Source organism: Pipra filicauda, unplaced genomic scaffold (genome assembly GCF_003945595.2).
Source record: "Pipra filicauda isolate LSUMZ 115617 unplaced genomic scaffold, ASM394559v2 scaffold24_size8852520_pilon, whole genome shotgun sequence".
NCBI lineage: Eukaryota > Metazoa > Chordata > Aves > Passeriformes > Pipridae > Pipra > Pipra filicauda.
The window spans coordinates 8,153,502-8,178,124 of record NW_024104365.1 but is presented as its reverse complement, the minus strand read 5'-3'; the positions used below and the strand labels follow the sequence as shown (position 1 = coordinate 8,178,124).

Below are 24,623 nucleotides of genomic sequence, written 5' to 3'. Positions count from 1 at the left end.
TCTCTTGGTGTAGTAGCTTTGGTGTTCATCTGTGTGACTTCCTTGAGTTCATGGCTTTCAGTCCTGAGAGAAGAACAACATCCCCAAGATCTGGTTCACTGATCAGGACATGAGTGTGAGTCCACCTTAGCGGGGTCCCTCTGGGAGTCTGGTGTGTGTGACATCAGATTAATATAGTTTGGACAGAGAGAGACCACTAATGCTTTGCTTGAACCCTCTGTGTGATGACAGACCGTGGAGCTTCACACAAGGCAAATGAGACCAACTCCCACCCCAGGGATTTGAAGACGGAAAAAGATCTCATATCAAGTGTCTGGCTTTACACATTTCCATGCACAGCTGGGATCTTTGTAAGCTGTTCTTTTTCCTTTTATTTTTTTATTTTCTTTTTTTTTAAAATTTTTCTTTTTTTAGTTAGAGCTGTAGCACGTCTTACACAGAAGCCAGTTTGTGCAAATAATATAAAAAGAGGTGCAATTTGATTCCAGCCCTGAGGAATACAGTGGCAAGCCATCCCCTCACTTGGAGGGTGAAGCAAAGCACAGGAGCAGCCTGGAGCAGCCTGCTGCAGGCTCTTCTCTTTCATGTGACTAATACACACAAATCCCCCGTCCCCAGGGACTGGGGGGATCACTGACAGCAGGGCAGGCTGTGAGAAAGGGGTGAAGGGAGCAAAACTGTGCTCTCCTTTCATTCACCAGGGTCAGCTGTCCCACCTGTTCCCCCTGCTTAGATGTGGGGAGCAGGGGTGGATGGAGGGGATGGGGCAGTGGCAGCTTTTACAATGAAAACTCATCGAACAGAAGGAATTTTGTATTAAAATGAGAAGCAAGTGGGCATCTGCTTTGCCACAAGGGTAGGGATGGGTGTAAGGAAAGAGTCTGCTGGACGCAGCGGGGCTGGCTTTTGCCTGAATCACTTCTCAGAGAACTGGGGACCAGGCCAAGAACAAGTTTCCTAATGAAAGACTAATGATGGATGAAGCTCAGTAGGTGCTAGGTTGCAGTTTGATTCCGAAACCCAATCCTCTACCAGCTGTTTGTTTAAGCAAATGCCAAGGTTCACACTGCAGCCGTGCCTGCCTAGATGTCCCTGAGAGATTTCTTCCATCCAAACTGACACCTCTTGATTTTATCTTTCCATGTTTCCTCTGGGGTTTGTGGTCCAAGCTGTGCAAGTTTCCACGGGGGACGTTGTCACTTAGTTTGCAAAATCTGCAGCAGGCGTCTTTTCCCACAGCCATGTGAGATTGTGTATTGCTTTGTCATTATTTAAATGGAAAAATTTTTGGGGACTAGACACTGTCTGATGTTGTGTGGTTACAGAGCTGTAGCTTTTCTTGGATACTATTTGTCGGCATGATAAAAAGCCCTGTAGCACAGAGACTGAGGGAGTGATGGTTCATCACACCAAAACAGAGCCCTGCCTGATGGGAAGTGTGAATGAGATGGTGTCTGTGAGCAGCCCAGCAGAGGAAAATCTCTGGGAAAAACCTCAATACTAGGATGTTTTTCACAATGCAGATGCAGCCAGCTTTATTTGAAGTTGGGTTTTTTTTCCCTTGTGGCTGTATTTTTGATTTAGAAGGATTTCTATACTTGGCAGCTTCATTTAGCCTGGAGAAAAGGAGTCTCAGGGGGACCCTACTGCTTTCTACAACTACCTGAAAGGAGGTTGTAGCCAGGTGGGGGTCGGTTTCCTCTCCGAGGTAGCAAGTGACAGGACTTGGAGGTTGGAATTATATGATATTTAAGGTCCTTTCCAACCCTAACCATTCTATGATCCTGTGACAAGGGGAAATGACCTCAAGCTGTACCATGGGGGGGTTCACGTTGGTTATTAGGAAAAATTTCTTCACTGAAAGAGTAGTTAAGCATTGGAATGGGCGGCCCAGTGAAGTGGTGGAGTCACCACCCCTGGAAGTGTTCAAAAAATGAGTAGACACGGCATTCTGTGGTATGGCTTAGTGGGCATGGGGGTATTTGGTCAGAGGCTGGACTCGATGCTCTTGGATGTCTTTTCCAGCCTTAATGATTCTATGACAGGTCTGGGAGTCAGCCACAACCATTGTTTTCCATGGCCGTCCTGTGTATTTTGCAGACCCCAAGAGAGCAGGGGAGCATCCTCTGAGTGGCTGGCAGAAGACCAAAGCTGCAGCAGACAAATCCCTTGCAAGGTGCTGGTTTTTCCTCACCCGTTTGCCTTGTGTGCATCCGCAGGCTCCAGCATCTGCCACGGGCAGGCAGCCGGGGGACGTATCCCCTCCACGACCACAGGGGATGTGAGCCAAACACACTCAACCTTGAAACCAAAGAAGCCTCAAACCTGTCATTAAAGCAGCTGCACTGGCAATAGATTTAGCATTTAAAGAAGTTCAGTGCCTGTTTAAAATGCAGCGAAATTAACTATGGGGAACAAGTTCAACAGGGTTTTATCATGCTGAAAAGTGACCCAGGAAAGACAGGCAGGAAGGCTCCTGGAGGCACCAGCGTTTTTCCTCTCAAAGGAAGGAGTTGAATCTGTTGCAAATCAGATAGAAAAATGAGCCAGGCAAGTAAGGCAGCTTGGTTATGGGCTGCAAATGTAAGTAGAAGTAGTGGTAATAAAAGGTTTTAAAATCTGAAAAAAAAGTTTATAATATGAATGTTAAGATTTCAGGAAAGAAAATACTTTTTTATAGTGTAAAGGAACAGTAATAAAGGGAAATTTGAAGATATTGGTGATGCCTGAGTAATACAAAGGATGCTTTTTGCTTTTCAACTTCTTAGTTGACTTTAAATACCCTTTTGTGAATTTCTTATCATCTTCCCCCAATCAGCTCATGAAGTATTTATGTTTCTGTTCCCTGACTTCACCATCCCTTCTTCTGTAAATCATGGCAGGACAGGGAGCAGCTCAGCTGGGAAGACCTGGTGTTTAAAACACCAGAGAGAAGAAGAGCTCTGAGTGCCATTCCTGCCTGAAGAGGTTGTGGACTCCCCATCCCTGGAAGCGTCCGAGGCCAGGTTGGATGGGGCTTGGACCAACCTGGTCTAGTGGAAGGTGTCCCTGCCTGTGGCAGGGGGTTGGAATGAGATGGTCTTTAAGGTCCCTTCCAGCCTGAAACATTCCATGATTTTATGACAATGCCAAGCTGGAAAGCAGAGATCTTTCTCCAAGCCCTGTGTCTGGACTGAGTCACTAAGTTCAAGCAGTTTCAAGCTGATTTTCCCCACTGTGTACCCAGCACAGCACACCTTGCATTGGAGGAGAAGCTGCTTATCCAAAGCCATATTCAAGATAAGCACTATGCTGCTGGTCACCAGGTGACCAAAGCCATCAGTCACATAGCCCTGGTCACTTGGCAACCTGATCTAGGGAGTGACATCCCTACCCATGGCAGGGAGGCTGGAATAGATGATCTTTAAGGTCCCTTCCAACCCAAACCATGATGTGATTCTATGATTCTGTCATTCTATGGTCCAAGCATGAACCCCATTAGGCTGGCTTTCCCCTGGGGTGCTTTGTGCTCTCCTTACAGGTTTAGGTGCAGGAATTGTGAGCACAGGCAGCATTCCCACATCGTTCCCTCGAGGGGAGCTCCTGAGAGGTTGCAGACAGAGTTGTTAAACCTTGCCTTATCCCACATTATCCTCCCCTCAGCTGTTCAGTTGGAGGTGCCATGTGGTGTCCAACAACTGCCACATTCCTCTCGCGAGGTGGCCTCTGTGCGATGGCTGGGGGGAGCATGAGGGGACCCCTCACTAGGCTCCTGTAAGGATCTTCCGTCCCAGAAATGCTGCAAGTCCTGGGGAAAAGGAGTCTTTCCACGCTGCTTCCCTTTTGGAGCACCTGCCCTCCAAAAGACCTCATGGACAGTGCCCTGCCATCCTCACCTTACACACAGATGCCTCGAAGATGAAGCTGTTTAGCCCAAATCTTGTGTCAGTGAGTGAAAGAGCTGGGCATAGGTCCCACATCTCCTTTTCCTGTGCTGTCTGCTTGTTCCTGACCTTTCCCTCAAGTACAGGGAGTTAGCAGAACACGGTCCTGGACCTGTGTTAGGCAGAGCAGAGGCAGCTTGCCCACCCTTGCATTGTGTTTCGAGGAGCAGACAGGTCTTCGATGGCTCCATACTTCCATCTAGTGACAAAAAGGCACTGCTCACCCCTCCTGCTTTTTCTCTCAGTCTCCTTTCTGGTTGCAATGCAGGAACGTTTCTCAGATTCCTGATGCCGAGCCTGTCCATAAGGCCATTTCCACTCATACGCCCAACACCTACAAACCCTAAATGAGTAACTACAAACAAACAAAACCAGGGGTGACGTTTTTGAGCAGAACTTAATTTCAGCAGGAAAAAAATGGGTTGCACATATGTCCAAACACGCACTTGTTCATCAGGATGTGCTACTTTCCTCTTTGGTGTGTGATATCCCTAAACAGGGTCATCAGCTTGTTGTGGGAGAGGATTTGCATGTCATATAACAAGACTCCTATGTGACTCGGCCATTCCTCTTCTGGTCTGAATTCTGGGTATGTGTTTCTGGTTATTAGGAAAAGTTTTTCACAATCCTTCCCCTATCTTTTCTTTTTTTTTTTCCTTTCTTTTTTTTTCAGGAGTTTCATCTCCTTCAGGGAACATTGTATGCCTTGTTTTACCTAATCTGGGACTTTCTGGAAAGAATAAATGCCTCATCCAAGCTAAATCCTTCAGAGATGGAAGGACATTTTGTTGATTTTTTTCCTTGATAAAACATTTCCTTAGGATTGGATCACAAAGTGCTATAAAGAATTTCAGAGGTGGTAACTCATTTTTGTTGCTGACAGTGACCCATAGAGTTTGAGTGACAGAGTATGTTGAAAGCAGCAGTGTCAGGGCACTGAGAGCAGCAATGAGCCATAATAGCCCTGATCAGCCTCACCTGGGACCCCCAAGCATACCCTGTCCATGGATCAGGAGACCTATTTAACCTCAGCTGTGGGCCTGTGCTCCCTCCCTCCCTCCCTCCCTGAGCTGTGTTACAGGAATACTGGTCCTCAGCCTTATCCCTGATCCTGCCTTCTAGCTGGATCATGGGTCCATGTTGAAGTTGAGCCTCCAACCTTGTCTCCTCTTGCTCCTGAAAGGTTGCCCCAGAGGGATCCTGGACCTGGTCCATCCTCTCATTTAGTTCTGTCAGTGGACCCTGTTACCAGCATCTGGCTTTCTCTGCTGTGCTTAAGTTGTCATCTTTGAACTGTCTCTTCTTTGGCACTACCTTTTTGTTTGAGAATTCCCTCAAGTTCACTCTTTCTTCTCATCGTGTTTCCACTGTAATCCCAGCTAATGAGTAAACTGAGTGTAGATTATTGAGCAGGATGGGGTTAACTTGCATTGGGTTCCTGTAATCATTGGCCACATGTAGCTGAGACATTAGGGCTTGGCCTAAGAATAAACCACACACAACTGGTTCCACTGCTGGGCAGAGCTCCAGAGCAACTGGGGGTTGATTGCCCGTGACTTCGTGCCGCTGTGTCTCTGAATCAAGGTTGAGGAAGAACAAGCAATCCTGTTTCACCTCTCTTTGGGGATGAGGTAAGAGGATGAATATGTGCTACTGTTGTTTGGTTCATGGTAACTCATTAAACTTCAGTTATGCTGTGGGGTTTGAGAGCTTCCTCCCAATTTCAGTGGAAACTTCCATGAAGGCATCCATGGAAGCTCAGGGGCTCAGCAACCCATCTGGTGACTCCAACTAAATCCATCTGGGCTTCAAACAGAGGAGTGCAGAGGTGGGAGTAGAGATACTATTCAGTGTCTGAGGTGGGCTGAGTTGAGTTGTCCCTGCAGCCCAGTTTCTCCATGGGATGAGAGATAACCCTGTGTAAGTCCACTGCCCTCTTTTCCACAGTGGATGGTAAAGGATCTGCAGGGGACTAGGTACTTGAGATGTGGAAAGGGATCTAAACACCCTTTGGGCATTCCCACCAAATGCCAACAGTGTTGGGAATGCCATGGAAAAAATGAATTAAGAATATATAAGGGAACCTTGAAGTCCACTTGCTGTGGAAGTCAGTCCTAGACTGAATATTAGCATATCAAGAAACCATTCCGATAGTTTTTATGTCACATTGCAGTGGGGAAAAAAAGAGGATCCTCTTATTGGAGGATCTAGTCATACACCAATGGAAGAACAATTCCAGATTATTCTTGTTATGGTAATTACAGTTTTGGAACAAAACAGTTAATAGCAGCAAGCAGCTTAGGTTAATGATTAAGCACACTCAGTGGAGGGCTCTGAGCTGTCTGTGACGGGATTTGAGCCTTTTGAGAAACTTGTCTGGTGGGTTTCAGCACTGAACCAAGTGTGTAACACAACCTCAGCCCGAAAATTGTGGTAGAGCTGGCATCAAAGGGATGGAGCAGTTGTGCTGCTACTGGAGCTACTGCACTTCATTCATCGGAGGAATGGAAGAAGAACAAATTGATTAAGGTAACTAATACCAGTAAAAGACATAATAAGAATAATAAAATTAAATATAAATGATATTTTATGCGCTTGCTTTGAAATGCAACATTCACTTGCTCCAGGGCTCTGGACCCTGACCCTGACCATTGCAGGATGTTAAAATATGCAAGAAATATAGTGAGAGTAGTTACAGTAGGTCTTGTGGTATAATAATAGAAGTTTGGAAGCTGCTTTATGGTGGCAGTTTTTTTCTCATAGCTCTAATGTAAGCTTCTGCCCGCATCTCACCTCCAAGAGTGTCACTCTCCTGTTGCATTTTTTTTAAGGTACCATCCCACCCTTCTTCCACTGCTCGTCCCTGTGCAGCCCTGCTCTTACCCAGCAGCTCTGAGGAGATTTTTTGTCTGAGGTTTGATGATTGTGGATGTATATTATATGGATTATTTTAAAACTATATTTATGGTAATAGTAATAGAGGAGAAGTATGCCCCATCCCTGGGAGTGTTCAAGACCAGGTCGGATGGGCTTGGAGCAACCTGGTCTAGTGGAAGATGTCCCTGTTCATGGCAGGGACATTGGAATGAAATGATCTTTAATGTCTCTTCCAACCCAAATGGTTTTGTTATATAAAAATCTGGCTAAATCAATTCACCCAATTTTTTTTTCCATACTAGTACAAAACTCAGGATGAGGGCAGCAGAATTTGATAGTCTGTCTTTAAGTGGTAGAACAGTTCCTGATATGGACTTTACAAAGGGAATGTGGGATGTGTCTGGCTATGACAGCAAGTAAGACCTAGTCTACAAGTACTCAAATGTTTATTTTGTTTAATTATTAGAATAATTCACAGCTGTTGCTCCCACAGGTTTGCACTGTGAAGAAAGAATTCATGTGAGGTTTGTTTTAACATTACAGGGAAGGTCCTAAGGCCCCAAGCCATGATTCTGGAGCCAGACTCTCATGAATTATTCATTCATTGTTCAAGATGAACCCCTGGAGAACATCTTTTCTGAGCGCTGGGCTGATATTCTTGGCAGGTGGGTGATGGAGAGGTGATGTTTCCAACCACCCTGGTCATAAAACACCAGGAAAATCCAGTGCCAACAGATAAGATACAGACTAACTGCATCCTGACATGGATAAGCATCTCTAAAAGGTGTTGAATATTATGGGATATATGCAGCATACCAGACATTATCCACCTTATCAGGTTTTTTTTTTCATGGCATTATTTCCATAACCAGTGTAGATTTTTTAATTAACTTTTAATTTTCTGTGTTCTACCTGAGTTCATATCGTACCTATTGGTTTTGATTCACTTGATGATACATATGCCACTGTTTACATGTTGATATTAAGGGCTCATGATACAAGGGTGTCCAATACTGGGTTTCAGTGACCAATAGTGATGTTTGAGATTGCATCCAGACAGAGCTAAGAAGCTGGAAACCCCCTAAAATTTAATCAGCAAACTAGATATCCCTGTAAAATGATTTCTGGAAAATTCTGGTCAGTGGCTACAAAAAAAAAAAAAAAAAGCCAGCCACTGGTTCGTCTCTTAGCTTCAGAGAATGAGGGTACCCAAAATAAGTCCTAAATTATCTCAGGAATTTGATACCTTTATGAAAGGTATGGTCATAGCAAGTTATAGGAGACTTAACACCGTGAAGCAGGAGTTTCTTTCCAGGCCTCTGTGTCTTTCCTGAGGACTTCAGAAAAAAAGAGTTGGACAGGCTGTTGTGGAGCCAGAAGAGGTTATATTTTGTGGGCAGCCTAGTGCACAGAAGTCAGCAAACACATTTCTTTGAGAGCTGGATTAGTAAACATCATCTTGATTTTAATTCTTGAGGAGGACAGGAGGTTCAAGCTGCAGCTTGGTGAACCAAGTCCTGAAGGCACTAAAACCCCACTGAGGGGAAGCAGGACTATCAAATGGGGGAGATGGCTGGAGGGATAAAGGATGGGCAATATGACTAATTTGGATGCCTGAGAAGAAGAAATGAGAAGAAGGGTGGAATTACAGGAGGACAGCTCTCAGACCAGTGTCTCTAATGCTGAATGAGGTATTTTGGATGTTTACATGACACTTCAGCCTGATGGGTTGTTTTTGCAGTGGCAGCCACGGGATCACTCATCGAGCCCCAGGAGGGCAGTGTTGCTGGAGGAACCTGGATTACCATTCCTCTGGATGGTGAGTTTTAAAGTCCTAGGAAGTATATGTCAAAGTAGAATCATAAAAGTTTGGTTTGGAAGGATCCTTAAATCTCGTCTCGTTCCAAACCCCTGCCACGGGTAGAGACACCTTCCACTAGACCAGGTTGCTCCAACCTGGCCTTGAACACTTCCAGGGGTGTAAAAGTAAAAGAGAATCAGTTCCATTGTGAGATTAGTGGCTGGAGTGACAAACCATAAGCAACAGAGCCGTGGGCTGTGACACTCATAACATGAAATCAGCTTGAAATTATCACTTCATAAGCTATGGCTGAAGGTTTTTTCCTAAGCAAGAGAAGAAACATTTTTTACCTTGTTTTTGCAGATGTGGAGCTAGAAATTTCTCCCCAGCCATCCTTCTTTTTTGAAGAAGAGCTGAAAATCTCCTCCCTTCATAGGTTCTGTAGTGCTGGAGTTTTAAATAAAAACACTAATGATAAACATGAGTTCTGAATATAAATCTCAGAAATTGAGAAGTCATACTCATTTGGGCCCAAAATCAGCTGTGGAAAGCTAGGTTTGATTTTTCCACAGTGATGAATATTGATGCATTGGGAGGAAAGCTGGTCTTTTAACCGGCTGTATATTTGGTTTAGCTGTTCAAATTCTGACTCTCAATCATTTATAACTACAATGAATGGTATTAGACTTTTTGTCTGAATATTGTGCATTCTCAGAGAGATGATGAAATAGAGGGAAGAAAGGAAACTCAGGTCTTTACAACTCCTTGAAAAGAGATTGAAGCTCAGGGGGTAGATCTTCTTCTCCCAGGTGACAAGGAGAGGACAAGAGGAAAGGGCCTCAAGTTGTGCCAGAGGAGATTTATAACGGATATTAGGAAATTTTCTTCATGGAAAGGGTTGTTAAGCCCTGGTACTGGCTGCCCAGGGCAGGGGTAGAGTCATCAGGGGGTTTTAAAAGATATGTGGATGTGGCATTTGAGGACATGTTTTAGTGGTAGACTTGGCAGTGCCAAGGTAACAGTTGAACTCAATGATCTTAAAGGTCTTTTCCAACTGAATTCAAGGGAGATGTTTCCCCAACAGCACTGTGTGAAGGCAGAGCTGGGAAATCAGTTCAAGCAGAGTTTGGTTTTTTTGTTGGGGGGGAAACAGACAGGCCTTGGGAGAAGGGGAAAAACCTTCCTGGAACCATGAGGAAATGTATAGATTGCTGCAAACCATGAAACCGCTGTTGTCATTTAAAGTGAGTCTGTGGACTGGGAACCATCTGTGAAGATGGTGCAAAGGGAGAGTTGTGTGTGAGCCTTCTGCATTTCTTGTTGTGTTTGATTATGCTACAAAAGTTAAACATGGTGGTTCATGCTCAGATAAAACTTTCTGAACATCAGGGACTGTTTGGGCATTGGTCAGTTTGTGGTGAGCAATTGTTTTCATTTACATTAATTGTCATTTTGGGATTTATTTTCTTCTCTCTTTGTTACTTTTTTTCTTTTCCTTACAATTTATTATTTTTTCTTTTTAATTATTAAACTGTTTTTACCTCAACCCATGACTTTTCTCACTTCTACCCTTCCAATTTTCTCCCTTGTCCCATCAGGGGGAAGGTGAGGGAGTGGCTGTGTGGGGCTGAGTTCTTGGCTGGGGTTAAACCACAGAAACAGAAAATCACACAAGCATGATTTTAAAAAGCCTGATCGAGGGCTCTAAACATAATTCCTAGAGAAGCTGGGTTGCATACTGAAAAATATTTATCGTGTGTCTTAATGTGAGTGATCCTGTCCTCACAGAGCTCTTCTGATTGACTTTATTACTTAGGCTCAGCATCCCACAAGATAGAATCTGTCTCTCCAGCCAGTATGTCCCAGCTGGAGGTGTCCCTGGTGAATCCAGACCTGCCCAGGTTGCTCTGTGATGTCTCTCCTCTGTATTTTGACTTACACACTATAAGATGCAGAACAAGGTATGATCCATGACTGTACTGTGGGTGAGACCTTGATGTTTGTCTGGTAGGATCCTCATTTTCTTTCAGTGTCTGTACAGGCAGTTTAGGAGTTGAAAGAATTCCTTTTTCTCCTACAGTGCCCACACCTGAGCATCTCCTAAGGTGTGCTGCATTTATTCTTGTTTCAACTTAATAAAGCATGAGGCTATTTAGCATGAGGGTCTTGTCGAGGCTTCTGGGACAGTGTAGACTCAGACCTTCAGAGGTTTGTAGATATCTAATTCTCAGACACAAAACAACTAAGAAAATCCTGGTGGAGATTTTACTGGGTTTTGGTATCCTCAGCCTATTTAAGATCATAGGGAGAGGTTATGAGTAGAGCAGGAAATAAATATGATTTCAAGCATCAACTGGGCAGTCTAAGGTGCCTGTTTTCTGTCCTGTCATAACTTTAGAAAAGGGTTGCTTGACTGGAAGACTGGGGTGTCTGGAGGCTGTAGAAGGGACCCTAATGGGGCTCATTCATCTCTTGCTGCTGTAATTTGGCTGGGAGTTAATTCTGAGAATTAACTGTGCTGAGAAACTGTGTGCATTAAGGATGCAGCATTAATTTACCGACCAGGATCAAGATGCCCTGCAGATCCAGGCAGCCCTGGGTCATTTCATTACTAATGAATACCAATTATCGTTCGTGCATGTCTGATGAACATGTTTGTGTTTTGCATTAACATATAATTTGGGTAGAGTTCTGATGTGGTCCTGTCACCTTCTGCACTTAACTGTGATTTCTTGCTGTGACTCCACATTTATTTTAAATTGTTGTTTTAGAGTTTGGGTTCACATGTGTGAAGTTTGGGTTGACAGTATAAATTTGCTTTGCTCTATTGAAGCCCCATTGGGTCTGGTAGGAATGGAGACCCTGTGAAGGACCTCGCATTTCTTAAAAAAATTAACACAAAGTCAATAAAAGTAATACAATATAACACATTCTCTTCCACCTAGATCTTCACCCCAGGAGGGTTTGTACTACGTGGAGGTGATCTTTAAAGGATGTGTGATTAACAACCTGACTGGGCTGGAGAAAGAGAATTATTCTTTCAAGGTAATCACCAATCACATAGAAGTGATGATAAAGGATTCAAGGTATTGGAGGGAGTCCAACTGCAGACATTGTGTCACAGGCAATATGTTCAAATAATTAAATCATAGAATGGTTAATGTTGGAAGGGACATTAAAGATCATCTTTAATGATCATTCCTACCATGGGCAGGGGCACCTTCCACTTGACCAAGTTGCTTCAAGTCTCCTCTAACCTGGCCTTGAACAGGCCTGGTCTACCCAGTGCCACTGATGAGTACCTTGATGCATCGAGTTTTAAAGGACAGAAGGAGCATCCCAGTTTCTTGTCCTGACATGCAACCAGATCTACAGCATATGAGAGAGAAGAGAATCATGACCAGCACGTTAAGGGAAGTGACTTTAATTTTAAAGGAGAAACCTGAAGACAGGTTTAGAAATTTCTGTTGAAGCACAAACTCTGCACATAGACAGTGTGGTCCAGATATGCATTACTGGCCATAAGGGATGTAGCTCAGAGAGCTTACTCTACTCTCATGAGACCCCACCTGGAGTACCACATCAAACTCTGGGACCCCAATATAAGTAGGACATGGAGCTGCTGGAGTGAATCCAGAGGAGGCCATGAAAATGCTCCAAGGGCTGGAGCCCCTTTGTTCTGCAGACAGGCTGGGAGAGCTGGGGGCATTCAATCTGGAGAAGAGAAAGATCCCGGGAGACTTTAGAGCCCCTTCCGGTACCTAAAGGGGTTCCAAGAGAGGTGGAGAGGACTTTGGACAAAGGCCTGGAGTGACAGGACAAGGAGGAATGACTTCAAACTGAAAAAAAAGGTAAATTTAGACTAGATATAAAAAAGAACTTTTTACTGTGAGGGTGATGAGACCCTGGCACAGGTTACCCAGAGGAGCTGTGGCTGCCCCATCCCTGGAAGTGTTCAAGGCCAGGTTAGACGGGGGCTCTGAGCAACCTGGTCTAGTGGAAGGTGTCCCTGCTCATGGCTAGGGGTTGGAATGAGATAATCTTTAAGGTCCCTTCTAACCCAAACCATTCCATGATCTCACACAGGACAGAATCCTTAACCATGATTGCGTGTTTTGGGATGAGGCCTGTTGTGTTTGAAAGTCACATCCCACCTCTGAGCTGACTGTGAGTATCGAGCAGGAGAGCCCAGTGTTCTCAGAAAATTGCACGTTAAAGCTGAAGAGTCACTGGGTGTTTCAGCTGGCTTAGAGAGTTGATGAAAAATCACCAGGGGATGCTGTTAATGAGGCACATTCCAAGCTAAATAAAACACAGTGTGTCTCTTTGTTTTGGGACCGGGACCTGGGAGCTATGAGAATTAAAAATTAATTTTGCCTCCACATTAGGCTGAAAAAGGCCGCTGCAGGCAGCAACAAGTCTGAGCAGCTCAAAAGACTTGTGTCAGCCAGTGGCCCCAGTTTCATGCTGGTTTTGGCTTCTTTTTCCCCATCATCTCTAGCCTGGGGTATGATGTGATGTTGCCTTTGCTTCCCAGAAGTGGCCATTGCTGGAGGGAGTTGGTGGCTACTCATTCATTTTTAACATGATCATGAGGAGGAGAGAAGGCAGAGATTGAGCTCTGAAAGGGAATGGTTTAAGGAAAGCTTGGAAAAAAACCACAATAATGCAATGGTGTCTTCAATTTAATTTAGCAAATGAGGTTTGTCGTGCCATTTATTGGGCTGTCAGCAGCATCTCTAAGTGCCAGGGATCATAGATGAACATATCCAGAAAAACGGGCAATGGAAGGGCCTGGAGCACAAGTCTGATGATGAGTGACTGAGGGGGCTTAACCTGGAGAAAAGGAGGCTCAGGGGGAACCTTCTCACTCTCTACAACTCCCTGAAAGGAGGTTGGAGCCAGGTGGGGTTTGGCCTCCTCTCCCCATTTACAAGACACAGGACAAGGAAATTGCCTCAAGTTGCACCAGGGGAGGCTTAAATTGGATATTAAGGAAAATTTCTTACTCAAAATGATTGTCAAACATCAGGGAAGTTGGGGAGTCACCATTCCTGGAGGGATTTAAAAGATGTGTAGATGTGGTACTTGGGAACATGGTTTAGTGGATTTGGCAGTGTTAGATTAATGGTTGGACACAATCTTCAAGGCTTTTTTCCCTCAGAGTCCAAGGTAGTTCTTTCCCAAAGACATATCTGTTGTACTACACTACATTAAGATGGGCCAATACAAGCTCTTTCACTGCTCCACAGCTTTAGGGTACCAAAAAAACTTGCTAAGGGGTGGTTGAAATATTTAACTTCTGTGATAAATAAATACTTTTTAAGTATATACTCTTGGGAAGAAAAATGGTGCCGTAATGCAGGATAAAATGCAAGTTTTAACTTTAGATAAAGTATGACTTGGAAACTTTGTAGTGTATTAAAGTGTGTCTTCTGACATTGACTCAAGCCAGGGTGGGCAATTTGGGCACAAAAGAGGATGTAAAAATAGCAGTAACCCATACTCTGAATGGAGGTGAGGTAAGAAGGGAATATTTCTCCTTACTCCCTTCCTGGAGCAGGACTCTGCTTCAAAGATCAGATCTGAAGTGGAGGTCTCTGAAATGCAGTTGCCAGCTGTGTTGTGAGTAATGCATCATCAGATCATGTTACAATGCACTGAAAATAACTTCCATTTAACTACAAATGTCTCTTTGCAGTTCTCTGCTGAGCAGACGCCTGTGGTTTACCAAATCAATCCACCATCTGGCATTCCAGGTATGGGACCTTTCTTCATGCTGGAGCCCACTTAAACCATTATTTGATGTTCCACACTGTCTTCCTCTTTAGGAGAGGTCCGTCTTGCTGGGAATAAAATGGGCACCACCAGATTTTAATGTCTAAGTTCATTCTGGACAGGAAAATGGGTTTGTCTGAGGGGGGAGAGTCTGCAGCACTGGGTACAAAAGTGGGGAACAAACAGTGACCAAGTTATTTGGTGCTTGGCTCCTGCAGCCCAACTCTGCCTGAGTAGAATGATGTTGTTCTGTAGATTGATAAGTCTAATCCATCCCAACTCTTGAGTCATCATGCCTTGTTTATTCAGGAGTAGTTTTAAGAAGAATTAGCTGTTAGGTGTTCATATTGCAACACCATACAGACCTTTTGGTTAATGGAGCTTTAGATCAGACTTTAAAGTTCTGTGAGAAGACATTCAATGTTTTTGGTCTGAACAATTAACTGGCATATGGAAGGGTTTTTTCCCTATTTCTATTAATTTTTATATTTTCAGATTTCATTAGAGAAAATGGAAAGTTCCATGTCCAAAGTAAAGATTAATCAAAACATTTTGGTCTCTTAAGAATGAAGAGAGACACTTGAATGATGAGATCACAGAGATGCTCCTAAATCTAAATCAATCCCTTATTTCCAATTATTTTCAGATGTAGTTCAGCTCTAGATTCTCATGCCTTGCTTTACAGTGTCTTTATGGAGATTTCTATCTGTTAACTGGATGTTTGACCTCCCAGTGGGGTCAGTGAAGAGCATGAGAACAACACTGTCTAGTGCTATTTCAGATGTCTTGGAGCATGAAGGACCTCCATGGAGCAGGTAGAGGCAGGACTAGGAAGACTTATTCCCTTCTGGAGCCATAGTGGAAGGACAGGATCAGATAGAATTGGATTGGAAAGGGCCTTAATGCAGGTCTCATTCCAACCCCCAGTTATGGACAGGGACACTTTGCACTATCCCACGTTGCTCTAAGCTCCATCCAACCTGGCCTTGGACATTCCCAGGGATGGGGCAGCCACAGCTTCTGTGGGCAGCCTGTGCCAGGGCCTCACCACCCTCACAGGGGAGAATTTCTTCCTAATATCTATTCCCAAAGGTGTTTGATTGGGTGTCTCAACTGATGTAAGACACTCCCGTGCAGGTGACTGAATGAAGCTCTCCCACAGTGTGGTAAATGGAGTGTTGGGAGTGATTCAACTGGCCACAGATATGCTGAGCTCCTTCTTTAGACCTTCACCCTGTCTAATGTACAAGTGATGTCAATTTGATTGTCTCCTGAGGTTCTACAGTGGAATCGGGTTAGAATGTGGTGTTTAGTTAACAAAGGAGTTGAGGAAAATGTCTTTTCAGTGCAAATACAGGAGACCTGCTAAAAAATTGGGAATGAACTTTTTTTGGTGGGAAACAAAAACTTGTGTTTTGGGAAAAATGAATAAGTCTGAAGTCTCTTGAGCCATAGTAGAAGCTGAGAGTAGTCATCAGTGCAGGCACCTCTGTAAAATTCACAAAGACCAAGGATTCCTCTTGCTCAGCTCACAGAATCTGCAAATAAGTTCTCTGCTTTTAAAAGGCTCTCTTCAATTTCCATTTCCTTTTTAAACAGGAAATTTAATACAGATTTATGGGAAGACAATCGCTGGAAGATATGAGACGTTCGACTTCAACATGGATTATATTGATGGGTAATTATCTACAGGCAGTGTCTGCCCCAGTCCCTGTAAACTGGCATTTCTTCCATCAGCCTCCTCGACAGCAATAAATTGCAACCAGTTGGCCCAGAATTGCCATTTACTTCCTTTGTGGTTTATTGCAGCTCATGAGTTGGGCTCCAGCAAACTTTGTTAATCTAATTGCAACTGGTCCATTAAGCTGGTTGGTTTGTTTACTGGCAGCACAGTCAATCACAGCTCAGTGTGAATTGTACTGTAATTGCAGCTGGTTGCTGTAGATTTTATTTTGGCTAGCAAATTAAAATTTAACTAATTAAAATAATGTCAGGATCGAAAAGTTAAATAATTTTTCCCTTTCCATTTGCATTTTTTAGAAAAAACTATTAGTTTGAAGCAGATGCTCTAGTGAGACAGAAGACAAAGGAGAAGTATTTTGAGACAAAAGGCTTTGTTTTTCACTGCTTTAAACCCTCTCTGGGTATTTCCTTGTTTTCAAAGGTTTGATTTCTGATTTTTTTTTTGTTGTTCTATGATAACATGTAACAGAGAAAAGTAGGTAGATTTAAGAAACTCACTTCAGGGCAGCAGCCGTTTAAGAACAGCAAATCCAAAGTGAGCATGAACACTGTCCTGATGCATATCATATCTATTTCCATATGTATGGATATGTTATCAAGTACTAATTTATTATTTCCTTGCACTTGTGTCAGTGGCAGTGAAGAACTAAGCCCAGGTGAGTATTTTATAGAAAAACTATTAACCCGTAGTCACTGTGCTGGCATTTTCAGGACCATTTCAGAATCCAAGAAAGGTGTGTATTCCCACTAGTTAGAAATTTTAATTGCAGCAGCAGATACTTAACCACTGGATGCTTTTTAATGACTTCTCAAGCTGAATGGAAATGTCCCTTGCTAATTAATTAAATTCTCTGCCAGCATGAATGAAACTCCAGTGCAGATTCCTGCCATATCAGCTGCACCCATTTCTCAGCCCTGCACTGCTGCACATCAGCATCCTTTGTTTGATAGTAATTATTGTTTTACCTGCCTCTGGTGAAACCTTTGCTCAGTGGGAAGAAAGGCTGTTCTGTGTGACTGCAGGCTGGACGTGCCTCATGCTCCACTGCTGGATTACTCATTTACAGCTTAACCTCACCAAAAGGAAATGGCCTCAAAATCTCAGCATTCCAGACAGGTTCCCTTTGGAGCTTCACATGAATAATTTGCCCATTTTTGGTGTGTTAGGAAATATGTACCAGGTGGGGACTTGGACTTGACCAGAGCAGTCTGTCCTTCAGTCACGCTGATTTGGGATTTGGAGCAAAAAAGGAGAATGGTTTTTATACTTTCAAGTGTGTTCTGCCCCCTTTTCCATGCTTTGTGTGGGATGCAATGGTCCAGTGCTGATGAACATACTTTTGGCAGCACTGACTTTTTTTATAGTCTTCCTTAAAAGGAAAGGTTCTCACTATCAGCCACCTGTATTAATAAAAGAAAAGTCTTCTATTTAAACCTCATAAAACTGCACTCTGAAGCATTGGTCACAGAAAACTACACTCTGAAGGATGGGTCATCACAGAGTGTTTACATAACAGGTTTTAATTACATATTTCCCATGATTACCTCTTCATTCTCAAAGAATTGCCAACCTTTGCTTATTCTGCTAATTACTCTGAATTTATTCCTCCTGCCTGATTGCTTCTCTTCAGTTGAAGTTGTTCCATATTGGTTTTTTAAGGTGGGGATATTTAAATTTGCTGTTAGGAGTTTGGGTGATTCCTGGCAGAGATTGTAGTGTTTTTCCTCAAAGAAAAAAAGAAATAGCTGAGCTGCATCTTGATTTACTTGCTGTAAGGGATGCTGCCTGCTGCTTCTGGAAGGTAAAGGTGAGTATAGCCCTCTTGGAGCTCAACCTTGCCTACAGGGAGGAGCTATCAGATCATTCAGAGCTGTCTCCAAGATGTTCCTGACACTCATGATCTTTACAGAGGTGCAGTTCTTGCAGTATTTGGGAAATACACTTTGCAGGTGAAGAGATAAAAGATTAATAAATGTGTAAAATTGTAAAAGTGAGGGGAAATTCCTGTCCTACTTGAAAATGTTGGCTGCTGATTTTAACAGGATCGTTTTCATTTGTGGAGCTCCATGTTGCTTTATGTCTCATTTTTCCTGTTTTTTTTTTTTTGCCCAGGCCAGCTACCCTCACAGCAGAAGCAGATGGATGGACCAGTCTCTGCTCTTTTGCTGACAGACAAGCTGGAAGCATGTCAGTTCTTCATTTATTTTTTGTTTATCTTGGTGCAAGGGCACAGCACAGCTTGTGCACAAAAAAATAAATTAATTCATGGCTTTTGGAGAAACTCTTCTCCTTTGGCTTGAGATGGAGAGAGACCCTGGGGAGTTGACCATAGGATCTGTGATGGGGTGGGTGAGGGCTACTGGTTCTCTGTGGCTCCAGCCACAGTCTGGCAGGGCCAGGGGCTGTTCTCTGGCCTGCAGATGACACTCCTTGCCCTGGCCACATCTGTTCTGTTCAACTCTCTAAGCTCTAAAACAAAGTAGCCATTTCCAAGCTACCTATTGACCCTGGTCAATGCATTGTCTTCAGTCCTATATAGGCACTAATTTTAAAGGTGGATTAGCTAATCTGAGCCTAAATTTGGCGAGTAGCTTTTGGGATTTAACAGCATGGACAGAGAGGCTCTGGTGCCTGGGTCCCAGCACTGTTTATTATTTGGTATTAATAGGATCACAGAATGGTTTAGGTTGGAAGGAACCTGAAAGATAATCTAGTTTCGAGCCCCTGCCATGGGCAGGGACACCTTCCCCTATCCCAGGTTAATCCAAACCCCATCCAACCTGGTCTTGGATGCTTCCAGGGAGAATTCATGTACTCTTGTCTACTGTAAGTTGCATGAGACCCTTTAGGCTGCTTGATCTTGCACTCTGTTAATTGTGGACAAAGCCATGGGCTCTGCAGCAGCGTTTCTTTTATGAGTGATGCACTTCTTACAGTGCTTGTGAGCCCTGGAAAAGGAGGAGGGTACTTTAACAGGGAACCAGGGGAAAAACCTCCTCTCATGGAAGTCTGTCCTAAGCCTCCTGGGGTCCTCACTGGACTCCCTTATTGCAGTGTAAAATTCTTCCTGGCTCCCAAGAGGAGAACTTAAATGAAAATGTGAATTGATGATGGTACATCCAACATTCCACGACTCCTGAAGGCTGATGTAATGCCATTGTATCTGGTTTAATTGCTACCTGCTCCTTCTTACACCTTAGGGACCTACAGAGGAGCAAGTAGAGGGGCAGTGCTTTTGTCCTCCTGTTCATTCTGCCCCGTACCCACACTTGTCCCTGCCCAGCTTTTTATTTCAAATGGGGGTTCTGAAGGCCACCAACAGGCTCAGATTCTGGGAATAGATTTAAGGGGGTCAAGCTGGAGCACTGTGCTGCTGAGAGACACACTCCTAATCTGCTGAACTCTCGATCATCAGTGGGTTGTTCCTCTTCCATTTCACCAGTTTCTCTCCTTTGTTTCTAAATGAAGCCAAGCAGGACTATCTTAGAAGATGTGGGCTTATACACCTATTGTTTAGATGATTCTCCCTGTATTTTGCTCTTTTAGCTCTCAAGACTCAGCAAAGTCCTTTGTCTCTCCACAGTTATCCCATTCGGGCAGAGGATGGACTGGGGACCTTGCAGTGCCGGGTGGAAGGAAACCACATAGGTTGGTGAAAAGGGGTAAAAATCGTGGGTTTCTGCCGTTCCTGCAGCTCCAGAGGATAGTTTCTATTCTGCCTCCAAAGAATATGGCTCAGGGTTGAGCCCACAAAAGCAACTTCAAATCATGGCTTACCAGCCTTCAACACAGCCACTTCTGTGGTTTGTGTCCTCTGCACAGCCTGGGAGAACATGAAGTGAAGCCATGGCATGATGGACACTGCTGACAGCAGTAGTGTGATTTGGGGTCCTTGCTCAGTTTACTACTTTAATCCTTCTTATCTGTGGTGGACCTTCCCTTTACTGCTTTTTTGGAGGAATAAATTTGGTGCTCCCCTGTATTTTCTCTCCGTTAGCAGGTTGGATCCCATTTTCATTTCTCCTCACTTCCAAGCGCTCTGAAGAAGCTTCTAATTTCTTGTGGAGGCTTTGAGCAGTAAGGTTCTTGTTTGGGAAAGATATTCTGAGTTAAATACATAAAATACACTTTCCTTACTGTTGTAAAGAAGAGGAGAATTGGGCTCAGGACACCTGGGCAAGGTTTGGTAGGATGCACTTCATGTTTTACCATAAAGCATGTTATACTTTTCTCTCCTCCAGGGTCCCACAACATCAGCTTCTCAGTGTTTAACAAAGGAAAGTGAGTAAAAGAATCTTTTCTCCCTTTTTCTCTGGTTTTGCATGGAGGAGGGGGTTCAAGTTGGATATTGGGAAGAAATTTTTGGCTGTGAGGGTGGTGGCACACGTTGCCCAGAGAAGCTGTGGCTACCCCATCCCTGGAATTGTCCAAGGACAGGTTGGAGCAACCTGGTGTAATGGAATTTGTCCCTGTTCATGGCAAGGGGTCGGAACAAAATGAGATCTTTAAGGTCTCTTCCAACCCAAACCATTCTATTAAACCAAGCTGAATAAAATACTTTCACTTCACTTTTAACTATTCATCCAAGTGGGAAAGAATTTAGCCATAAAAGGAGGTGAAAATGGGTTCTGAAAGTGTCAAAACATACTTTACAATGTGTTAGTACTTTATTAAAGTGTTTCAACCGTGTAATGGGATCTTGTGAGTCAATGCCTCAATGTGCTGGTGAAAGGTGTTGTTGGATCTTGTAGAAATGTCCCACTGTTCCTCTGGAGAGTGAGTGGCCAGCTCTGCTAAATGAAGGTCTGCTTTAACTTAAATGGCCAAGGATCATTCAGGCATTTTCTCTCTCTTGCAGGTCAGTAGTACACAAAGGTTCTTGGCTCATCAGTGCCAAACAGGAGCTTTTCCTGTATCAAACACATTCAGGTATTACAATGATCCCCCTCACTGCTGCAGCGTTTTCTGGAAGTGCTGGCGTGGTCTAGGAAAGGACTTCTCCCTGTTGCTTTTCCCAGGGATGCAATCCTGTTGTGTCCTCATCTTGCAGTGCCACTCCTCTGGTATGGGTTTGACTAAGCCAAAAGCTGCAGATCAAAAATTTCAAGATAAGCAGATTTATGTGCTAAGGTGGGGTGTGCTGCCTCTAACATCCCCAGTGACTTAGTGTTCCTCTTGGACAGGGATATGTTTGACTCTGTTTTGGGCAGCCTAACCTAAGAAAGCCAGCCACAGAACAGCAGTATGGCATGGCTTGGAATGATGTTGCTTTATTGTTCTTCCTTTTCTTATCAGATCAGTTGTAGACTTGAGATTTTGCACCTACAGAAACTTCTGCCCTGTAAATCACTCTGTGTTTGATAGGGTTGAGATTTTAGAAATGTAGAACTTGAGATAACTTGCACATCAGCAACAAGGAGATGATGTTCAGCCACTCCAAGAATTGAGTACTGGATAAGTGGTGAATGGCAGGTTTACTGCACCATTAGTTTATAAAATGATTTAAGACTCATTAAAAATAACCTACATGTGACTTTTCCAGCTCTATTGTAGGCAGGAGGCAATGAAATACTGAACATCTGCTTGAGGTTATGGTCATATGCAAATAGCACTAAAGATTTACATGGACAGAGTGATGGGACAAGGGGTAATGGGTTTGAACTTGAAAAAGGAGAGATTTAGACTGGATGTTACGAGAAAATTGTTTACTGTGAGGGTAGTGAGGCCCTGGCACAGGTTACCCAGAAAAGCTGTGGCTGCCCCATCTCTGGAAACGTCCAAGGCCAGGTTGGCCAGGATTTGAAACAACCTGGTGTAGTGGAAGGTGTTCCTGCCCATGGCAGGGGGTTGGAATGATCTTTAATGCCCCTTCCAACCCAAACCACTGAAAGACCACTTGGTTCACCTGTAGAGGTCCCCAGCAAGGTGCCACCAATTTTTTGATATTAAATTCACTGAAATTGATGTAATAAATGCATTAATACCTTATGAGCTGCATCTGAGAATCTTGGTTCAAGAGTTAACAAAAGCTTTTTTTGTATAAAAAGCCCCATGTAGCCAATACATGTCTATGTTTTGTATATTGTTTATAACATACTGCTTGTTTCATCCATAAATTGAAAACACTTTGTAAAGGAGGATAATTGAATGTCGTTATTTACAAGTTGAGGCACATTAAAATAACTGTATGAATTTGTCTATGGGCAGAGCACAAGCAGAAAGATCTGCCAGATCTATCCAGTAGACTGTACTGTGCTAGCCAGTAGTCAATATTGTAAAATCAAAGATTAAGCAACAGATTTAACAATGAAAAAGCAGATATAGATCAGCATCCCTCACCAGTTTTTATTAGTCTTTTTTATTTTTTTTCAGATCTAGACAAGTACAGCTGGGTGGTTAAACTAAGACAATCTGAGTCCAAATTGATAAAATGTCATCAAAGGGAAAAACAGTTTTCCAGTGTGGAGGGACATGACTGCAGCAGATAAAATCCTGAAAGAATCTCATAGTCATGAAGTGGACACTTAGATGTCAGATGATTGGAAAGTGTGGTAACATTTAAACCTATGGGTTAAATTGAGAAGTGAGTCAGAAGAGGTCAAAAGGATTAAAACTGTTTTAATTCCATCTTTTTTTTTTTTTTTTTCTTCAGAGCTCCTCAATAGCACAGGATAGACCAGTTTGCAATCTGAGCGTGACAGATGCAGCCACTGCCAAGTAACAGCCCAAGTACTGCAGTGTTTCTCCTGTCATGCAGCCAAGTTCTCCGTGTTGTTCATTCCTGGTGTAGTCCCAGCGGCTGTCAAATGCCCGGGAAGGATCAGTGAGATATTGGTTTCATTCACAGGAGCTGCTCTGGCTGGAAACAGTGCAAGTGCACTGCAGGCTTTCACAGAAATAGGGCTGGGGTTAATTTTCCAATGCTTGTTTTCAGATCCCCCTTTTCCTTCCCCTGCAGAGATAGCCTCCGTGTTCCCAGCTGGAGGGAGCCTTGGAGGGGGCACTGATCTCACTGTCACGGGGGATTTCTTTGAGGAACCGGTGCAGGTCACTGCTGCAGGTGAGAGAAATGTGAAATACTTGTTTTTCAACACAGTGATCATGGCCCTGAACACAAAACCCAAGGAATGTTTAGTGATAACAGTGTGGAAGTTGTAGGAATCACCTTCAGGAAGCTCCAGTTATTCTGACTGCGGGCATGAACTCTTTTGCTTGCTGGTAGTACCAGCCCAGGCTTCTAGAGAATTGTTAATCCCATTCAGAAACAAAGTTGAGGCAGGGTATTCTGTCCCTTCCTTCAGCCTTGTGAGACCCCACCCAAAATAGCACATCCAGTTCAGGAGTCCTTAACATAGGAAAGACATGGACCTCTTGGAGCAGGTTCAGACGAGGCCACAAAGATGCTCTGAGGGCTGGAGCCCCTCTGCTCTGGAGACAGGCTGGGAGAACTGGGGGTGTTCACCCGGAGAAGAGAAGGATCCAAGGAGACCTGGGGGCCCTTTCCAGTGCCTAAAGGGGCTCCAAGAGAGCTGGAGAGGGACTTGGGACAAAGGCCTGGAGTGACAGGACAGGGGGGAATGGCTTCCCACTGCCAGGGGACAGGGTTAGATGTGATATTAGGAAGAAATTTTTATACAATGAGGGTGGTGAGGCCATGTCACAGGTTGCCAAGAGAAGCTGTGGCTGCCCCATCCCTGGAAGTGTTTGAGACCAGGTTGGATGGGACTTTGAGGAACCTCATCTCATCGAAGTTGTCCCTGCCCATGGCAGGAGTTGGACTATACAATCTTTAAAGGTCCTTTCCCACCCAAGCAGTTCTATGATTCTAAGATGGGGTCATGCTACAGCTCAGCTGTGTTTCCAAGTCTCATACAGTACATTTGTCTCCTTTTCTTTCTCACAGGTGTCCCCTGTAAAGTCAAGCATGTCTCTCCCCAACAAATCAGATGCACCATTGAGCCTGTAGGCAAGAACAGGAGAATTGGTGCCCCCCAGCCAGGTATGGTGTTCAAATAACTGAAGGTCCAAACAAGGAAACACATGTGGAAATGCAGGGCAAAAATCATTTGGTGATGAATGCAATCAAGAAACAGAGCTTTCCAGAACACTGTCCGCTTCAACATTAGACCAGTTTCTTCATGGTTTGATAGGGAAAGGGGCTACAATGAGCAAAGGGCTGGAGCACCTCCTCTATGAGGAAAGACTGATGAGAGAGCTGGGGGTGTTCAACCCGGAGAAGAGAAGACTCTGGGGAGACCTGAGAGCCCCTTCCAGTGCCTAAAGGGGGATTATAAGAAAGATGGGGATAAAATTTTAGTAGGGACTGTAGTGATAGGATGGGGAGTGATGGTTTTAAACTAAAAGGGGGTCGATTTAAATTAGTTCTAAGAAAGATATCTTTTACAGTGAAGGTGGTGAGGCCCCAGCACAGGTTGCCCAGAGAAGTGGTGGCTTCATTCCTGGAAAACATTGAAGGCCAGTTTGGATGGAGCACTGAGCA

At 43.9% G+C, this 24,623-nt stretch overlaps 1 protein-coding gene across 1 annotated transcript in view; it reads left to right on the top strand.

The window, feature by feature from the left end:
- The first annotated feature begins 7,413 nt into the window (after positions 1–7,413).
- PKHD1 (PKHD1 ciliary IPT domain containing fibrocystin/polyductin) overlaps positions 7,414–24,623 on the top strand; it is a 253,982-nt gene continuing 236,772 nt past the window's right edge. The window contains exons 1-12 of the mRNA XM_027738336.2: positions 7,414–7,465; positions 8,542–8,619; positions 10,418–10,562; positions 11,547–11,646; positions 14,303–14,360; positions 15,979–16,057; positions 18,236–18,310; positions 19,707–19,771; positions 20,365–20,404; positions 20,982–21,052; positions 23,082–23,183; positions 24,027–24,122. Coding sequence (XP_027594137.2) covers positions 7,414–7,465; positions 8,542–8,619; positions 10,418–10,562; positions 11,547–11,646; positions 14,303–14,360; positions 15,979–16,057; positions 18,236–18,310; positions 19,707–19,771; positions 20,365–20,404; positions 20,982–21,052; positions 23,082–23,183; positions 24,027–24,122 — 961 coding nt within the window. The remainder of the gene's footprint in view (positions 7,466–8,541; positions 8,620–10,417; positions 10,563–11,546; positions 11,647–14,302; positions 14,361–15,978; positions 16,058–18,235; positions 18,311–19,706; positions 19,772–20,364; positions 20,405–20,981; positions 21,053–23,081; positions 23,184–24,026; positions 24,123–24,623) is intronic.